The 8,020-nt window shown below is 38.2% G+C and overlaps 1 protein-coding gene across 1 annotated transcript; it reads right to left on the reverse strand.

The window, feature by feature from the left end:
- Positions 1–5,217: 5,217 nt before the first annotated feature.
- LOC121049996 (threonine--tRNA ligase-like) lies at positions 5,218–6,819 on the reverse strand. The gene is made up of 6 exons (XM_040508514.1): positions 6,762–6,819; positions 6,574–6,643; positions 5,909–6,026; positions 5,660–5,810; positions 5,354–5,487; positions 5,218–5,238 (listed from the first exon to the last, which is right to left on the reverse strand). The coding sequence occupies exons 1-6, from the start codon at positions 6,817–6,819 to the stop codon at positions 5,218–5,220; spliced, it is 552 nt and encodes a 183-aa protein (XP_040364448.1).
- Between the last annotated feature and the right edge of the window lie 1,201 nt (positions 6,820–8,020).

Raw genomic sequence — 8,020 nt, forward strand, 5'->3', positions numbered from 1 at the left:
CATTTCAACCCAACAAAAATTGATATAAGTATCCAACAAATTAAATTGCATCAATACATTAAAATAGGCATCATTTACATAAAATTTGGGCTAGGGCACACAACCCTAGCCCCCAACAACAAATCTACTCACTACCCATCAATAAACAAACATCAATATACATAATTTTAAGAGGAACAAAGTGAAGAGAAGTAGGAGTAACAAGAACAAGCCACAAATTGCTATAAAACAATTATGGCTAGCCTTGATTTATGTCTCCCCACTTTTACCCAAATTTAATGGTAATGAAATTCTTGATGCTTGGGCTCCCTCTTTGAAATTTGTAGAATTGATGAGAAGATAGAATCTTAGTGAGGTAGATTTTGGTAAGGTGGATCTTGGTGAGGAGGAAAGAAAATCTTGGTGAGATAGATCTTGGTGAGGTGAGAAGAAAAGATGAGAAGGAAGGAATTGATGAGGAAGATCTTGGTGAGGAGGGAAGAAAATATGAGAAGGAAGAGATGGAGAAGGAGAGTTGGAGGTGGGGTGATTTCGGTGTTAGAGAGGAGAAGGCTGAAAATGGGGCTTGGTGAGAGAGAGGCCGGTTTGGGATCAGAGGTGAGAGAGAGTATATAGCAATCGGGTCTGGGTCTGGTGTGAATCAATATATATGGATGTGAGTGTGTGGTGTAATTGAAGACAATGGAGAGATAAGGTGCGCGTGATAAGAGAGAGGAAGAGAGGAAGGGAGAAAAAAAAAGAAATATAAAAGAAGAAAAAGAAGAAAGCTGTGCATCTGCATGTGAGGAAGAAGGGAAAAGGAAATGGGATGTGCTGACGTCATGATGACGTCAGCATGGTTCAGATTTTTTTTCTTTTTCTTTTCTTTGCCTTTTCTCTTTTACTTTGTTTTGCTTTCTCTCTTCTTTTTATTTTTCTTCTCGCTTCTCTTCTCTTCTCTATGCACTTCCACACATTCTATCGGAGGCAATTGAATCTCGCTCTCTTGATGCTTTGACTATAGTTGACCCGCATCGGCTATTTTGTCTTTTTGTCAGAAACTCCAAATTGCTCCATTTTTGCACAACTTTTTCCGAAATTCACAGCTCCGCTTATTTACTACAAAATAAATAAAAATGGATTAATTACATAATAATTGACTTGAGGACTAACTTAATTCTAGTATTTTAGATATAATTACACGTATAAAAATACGTGTAATCAGATGCCCTAGAAATTCGTATTTATTTTCCGAGGATTTTCCGGAATCTAAATTGTGGTTATTGGACGGTTTCGTGGCTCGTGGATGGAGCGGAAGTGTTTCGGACGAATAATTAATTGAAGAATATGGTTTTAGGGGATTTGCCCATGGTTGACTTTTTATATGTTGGGATTCTCCAAAAACTTCCTTCACAAAAGTTATAGAGCGCGTCGATACGAGTTCGTGGACATGTGGAACGCGGAAATCGGAGTTTGTATGAGAAAGTTATGAGTGTTTGAAAATTTGGAAAGTTACTATATATAGGGGTTTCCCTTTCGGGAAAGTTACTATTTTCATTTTGGTAAGTTTCCATTTTCGGAAACTCTCTTTTCTCTCTGTTCTCTCTCCTGATTTTTGACTGACCCGACCCAGACCCGGTGGATCTGACTCGGATTTTCCGGCGAGCTCCAGCGACGGCAGACCACCAGACAAGCCTAGATCAGTTCGCCTCCTCCGTGCGCTCCTCCCTGTGGTGTTGGCTTGCATGGTGGTTCACCGGAAGGTAGAGATCGGAGCAGCTACAGTCGACGCGATCGGGACCCGACCGGAAATTCACTTTTCCGGCGATGTCTCGGCCGATCCTTCTTAGTTTTGGAATCTCCTCCTCCTTCTGATCATCCTCATACTCCCCTTGAAGGATGATTTTGCATGTGGAGTGGAAGATCAAGGTTTGAAAATCTGCGGTGCACAACGAATCTAGGGCTCGATTAGACGGCTGCGATTGACCAATCTTGCAAGCTTGATCTAGGACGATCTAGGCCTAACCAGACTTAGCTCCAGGTATGAAAGTTGCTTTACTCTTCATGATGAACATTTCTGGATGGCTTGATTGTTGTGGTTTTGAGTTTTGGCTGGTGGTGGTTGTGGTGGTTGCACCGCCGACTGTGGCGGCGTTTTGGAGGCCTTCCGGCCATGTAAGGGATAGTTTCTGCTACTATATATCTTCTACTCGTCAATACTAGCGTTTAGATATATAATACATAATTTTTGGAGATCGAATGAATATGTTATGATTTTTACGATTTTGGACCGTTAGATGTTTTGATCCGTGAGGATCTGAGCGTCCGATCGACTTGTGGTTTGGACATATCGATCGTAGAAGTATTCCGAGAAATTGGGTGGTCTCGGATGTGATTTCGTCTCGATTGGCGTCACTTTGGGAATTTTAGTTCAAAACAAGGGTTTCGGACTTAAATCATTTGTGAATCGTTACTGATTTGAGATCATTGGTGATTAGGTGCTTCTAAAGGTGAATTGGACGAGTTGTTGGTGATAGTGTTAGTTCAGTTCTGTATAGAAGACGCAGCGGGATTTTGAGGTGAGTAATCTCACAAGGTTCAAGGTTCATTAATTAACGGATTTCCTTTATCATTTTGAGAGTTATTGATTTAACCGCAAACTATAGTTGGTATTAGTAGGCATTCCTGAGCGGATGACTACGTAATTATATATTTATGTGAAATATATATGTTTTGGTGGATTTGTGGATTTATGAAAACAATATGCATGAATGATGTGTTTTATTGTTTTGGGTGTGGCTTTTCGGAAAACAAATGGTGGGAAATGGTATTTCTATTGTTTTGAAAAATATTTGAGGATTTGAGAGTCACAGGTTGTGATTTCTCCTTTTGATTTGATTTAACGTTTTGATCCGACGACCGGTGGTCTGAGGATGTGAGAGTCACAGGTTGTGATTTCTCCTTTTGGTTTGATTTAACATTTTGATCTGACGACCGGTGGTCTGAGGATATTGACAGTCACAGGTTGTGATTTATCATTTTAATTTGATTTGACGTTTTGATCTAAGGTCAGGTTAGCCTAAGGATCCGGGGTTGCAGGTTGCATCCTCATGGCAATATTATATCGTAAGGTTGAACCTTGGCCGGGTGACAGGTTACGATTCAGTTAGAGCTCTAGTCTGTCTGCCATCGTACCTCATGGATCTAAGTAGGTTACTTAAGACTCCTGGGTACATATTTTGTCCAGGTTGGACTAAAGAATCATATTCTATTTGTTAGGTTAACGATATGTATGATTGATTTGTGTTGCTGTTTTGTCCAGGTTGGACCGATTTGCTGTTTTGTCCAGGTTGGACCGATTTACTGTTTTGTCCAAGTTGGACCGATTTACTGTTTTGTCCAGATTGGACCGATTTGCTGTTTTGCCTAGGTTTGACTTTTTTGTTGTTTTATCCAGGTTGGATCGATTTATCATATTTGAATTGTTAGGTTAACGATTTATATAATTTTGTCACGATGTGGCTTTCGTTGTTTTCTTTTGGGAAAAAAGTATTGTTTTGGGAAGCATGGTATGTTTTCTTTATTCGCGAGTTGAAAGGTTTTCCTCGTTTTTGGCGTGAGTTGTGTGTGTGTGTTTTGAATTACTCATATGGGCTTGCAAAAGCTTACCAGGTTTGTTGTGTGACGACCCGGTACACTATTCAAATGGTGTAGGGGTTAATCCTGCAGGTTAGGATAATCGGGTCTGAAGCTGAGGTAGCGCCTTTGCAGCTTTACGGTAGGAAGCCATTTATGTGACCTTACTTTTGATAAGGACTTCCGTTGTAGTAAACTCTGAGGAGTATTTACGTTTTATCTTGTTGTTGACAATTTAATTCGTAAGCATTGTAATATATGACTCCATGGAGCCGGTCGATATTGACATAGTGGGTTCAGGGCATCAATTTGTACTTGGGTTAAAAGGAAAAAAGTTTCTAGGTATTTTGTATTGATGGCTGAAGGTTCACGCATATATAATTATGGGATTGTATATCGATTTTTATTTGTGTTAAAAATCAGGGGCGTGTCGACACCATCAAAATTCTTCTCATCTCTCCCTACATCTCTTCTCATCTGTTGTTGTTTTGATTGGGTTTGGGGGCTCTCGAACTGTTTTGCTTCATATGAACTCGGTAGTGAAATTTCGCGTTTGGCTTCAATTTTTGTTTGTTTTATGTTTCGATCTATGAAACTAGGGTGCTAAGATTTGGGATAATGTTTGGTTGTTTGCTGTTCTTGCTCTACAACATTGCTTGCTGCATGCCGATCTTCACGCCGAGTCTAACTGCACAACCACACCGATCTTCACTTCGATCTGCAGTTTTGTCACCTCTCTGATATGGACTCGGTAAGTCGCCTCTATGTTTTCTTCTTCTTGTTCCTCCTCCTTCATGGACTTTCTCTGTTGTGATAGGTTTTCTGTAAAGCTTGTGAGGATTTGGATTTAACTTGTGAAGCTTTGGATTTAGGGTTTGGGTTTAAAGAAAATTGTTCTTGATTTGATCTTAAACTTTCAATTTGGATGGGTTTAGGAAATTTCATATGGAAATCGAATTAGGGCTTCAATTTAGGGCTTCTGGAAATCAATTTGGGGTTTCAATTTAAAGGTTTTTGGAAATAAATTAGGGTTTAGATTTAGGTTTTTTGGAATTTATGTGGAAATAATGTTGGGAATTTATCTAACTGTCTGTTTTTTATTTTGTAGTTTGGTGAAGGGATGTCACAGACTCTGATTGATCCTAGCATCGGAAGTTCGGAACTACACCAGCTGCGACTGCAACCAGTGAAACCCCTCCGATTTGCTGCAAAACTTGCCGCAAATTGGTTGTTGAATGGTGTTTGAACAAAAAATGGGCCTATTGTGCCTTACAATTAAAAATAGGCCATAGCTTTCTCAACACAAAATGGGCCAAAAGTGCATAAAAAAATAAAAATAAAAAAGCCCAAAATAAACCGAAACTGTACCGGGCTGAACCGAAAATTCGGTAACCTGAATATTTCGGCCAATCTAATTTGGAAACAGTTTTCGGCCCAGATTTTAGCCCAACTGAGGAATACGGGTCGAAAACGGGTTGGGCCCAAAACCAAGCCGGCCCAAACCGTACCCAGCCCTAAGTTAACCTACTTCACTTGATCATATCTGGCTAGTTCAGCAGCATTAATCATAGCATTATGTGCAATGTTAGGTCCAATTCCAGTCTAGAGAACCCCAACTCCTTCCTGAATTTTTCGCAAAGTACCCACAATATAAAAAAAGAAGAAGAACAATATATTCAATGCTGCTCCCTGAAATTTCTTTAGGAAAAATAAGATCCAATATCAATGCACGTACAACCTGTCTCAAGATGCTGGAAGACGCATTCAATGTGCCAGAATAGCGCCTTGGTGCTCCTGGTGGCAATTTTCTCTCAGCTTGAAGTCTAAATTTTACAAGATCAGTTGGATTTGCCACTGTTATTGCTAAAGAACCTATTCATAAGAAAATTACCCATCAACATTAAACCAAACAGCAAAGGACAAAGCATAAGTGCAAATATTAATGCATATCTTTCCATCTTGGAACTAAAGGAGGAAAAAAAAAAGTCCAACTTCCAGCCAAATCAATGATAAGCTACCACTCATATAACAAATGGAAGCAAACATTTCCCCCTGTAGTGCTCCAGTAGTATAGCAAACATATGCTCAACAGAACCGAAAATGGCTATGTGTATCATAACAGGTGCCTCCTTCTTGCCTTCTTCACCCTCTGCTGAGTAATACAGCTCAAAGCAAGCAGGTAGCAGAAAATGAAGCTGCAACAAAAGTATTTTTCCCTAAGATAGTTACATTTACATAATGAGAAAACAAAAGAACAAGAGATCGTTGAACAGAGAAAGTGATAACAACATACCTGTAATGTTGCGCACTGAAACTTCATGTTCAATGCATCAGATACATTGGTATCTATCTTTGGTCTGTAAAATGCACCATCCCCTTCATTTGCTTGTAACATGACTGAAAATGTACAACTCCCCACACAAACAATCATTCAGAGGCACCTATAAAATAAATAGATAATGGACCTAAACAACACACCATCAGCCCCAATATTTTGGCCAATAATATGATAAAATTTTGGCATCCATCAAGCTAAACTTAACAGCAAAATCATTCTATAAACTTATATGCTATACATCAATCTTATGATCACACTATATTAGATGCCAATCTTATGACAAGAATCTATATATGGATCAACTGGTTTTACCCAACAAAGCGTAATCAATCAATTTAATGAAGCATTGTATTACTATCACCCAATACATATCAAACAGTTAGAAAAAGCAATTAAGTTATAAGAAAAACTGACAATGAGGCACAAACTGACAAAGTATATGAGATGCAATACCTTGGCAGATCTATCTCCTTTCTATAAATAACATTTCCAATTAAAAATCCAGCAAACTGTAAACAATACTAATAAATTGAGTAGAGACAAACTGTACAAACCATTTTGGTTTCATCTCGATATTGGGCTCAAACAGAAAATGATCAAATAGAAAGGCTTTTTCTCACCTGTGGTATTCATCATAGTCAAAGTCATAGCCAATCGGCAGCTCAAATAACCTGAACATACAATTCACATCTGCCAAAAGGAAAAGAGATAAACATCAATAGCTATATTCAAATTCGGCCCTAGATTCAACTTCTTTAGGCATCATCAAGAAACTTGAAATATAAGATCCTTGACTTGTTTTCCTCACCTTGAATGCTTGGATGACAACTGGAAAACTGCAAATCAAGAGGCAAATCAGATTTCATTTTCTCCTCCACTCTAGTTCCTTTACTCCACAGGCCTCTTCATAAAAAGATGTAATTTGTACCCCAAATGCCACAGACCCTCAGCATTTTGATTAATTCATCCAGAACATATAATCTGAATGAAAAGATAGTTCATAAAATTTAAAACTAAATATACCAGTTCTTTGCAAGTGACACTAAACTGTTTGAGCTCAATCGGATGAAAATATGAAAGTTGCTCTACTCTTCATGATGAACATTTTTGGATGGCTTGATTGTGGTGATTTTGAGTTTAGCCGGTGGCGGTGCACCACTGCCTGTAGTGGTGTTCCAGCCATGTAATGAATACTTTCAGATTTTATATATCATCTATTTGTCGATATGAGCGTTCCGATATACAATACATAATTTTTGGTGATCGAATGAATATGTTATAATTTTTAGGGTTTCGAACCGTTTGATTTTCGATCTGTGTGGATTCGATCGTCCGATCGACTTGTGGTTTTGTCATAACGATTGTAGATGTATTCTAGAGACTCTGGGTGGTCTCAGATGATGTTTCACCTCGATTGGCGTTACTTTCGAGTTGTAGTTCGATTTGGGGATTCGAACTTTAATCGCTTGCTTTGAAATTAGATGCTTTCGTACTACAAGTGGTATTAAGACGTGACCTTGATGTGATTTGGTACATGGAAAGTGTGTTGAGTAGATTGCAGAGATTAGTACTTATCTAGGTTTGTATGTGAAGACGTAGCAGGATTCGGAGGTGAGTAATCTCACAGGGTTTATTTACGAACGGAATAACCTTTATCGTTTGAGAGTTATTTATTAACTGCAACCTATAGTCGGTATTAGTAGGCATTCCTGAGCGGATGACTATATATATATATATATATACACACGTGAAATATATATGTATTGGTGGTTTTGTTGATTTATGAAAACAATATGCATGATTATGCTCATTTATTGTTTTGGGTTATGGCTTTTCGAAAACAAATGATTGTGGAAATGTTGATTTCTATTGTTTTGAAAAGCATTGAGATTTGTGTATGAAAATAATAGGCATGATTATGCTCATTTATTATTTTGGGTTATGGCTTTTCAGAAAACAAACGATTGTGGAAATGTTGATTTGTATTGTTTTGAAAAAGCATTGAATTTAGTGTATGAAAACAATATGCATGATTATGCTCATTTATTCTTTTGGGTTAGGGCTTTT

This window comes from Rosa chinensis, chromosome 6, assembly GCF_002994745.2.
Source record: "Rosa chinensis cultivar Old Blush chromosome 6, RchiOBHm-V2, whole genome shotgun sequence".
Taxonomy (NCBI): Eukaryota; Viridiplantae; Streptophyta; class Magnoliopsida; order Rosales; family Rosaceae; genus Rosa; species Rosa chinensis.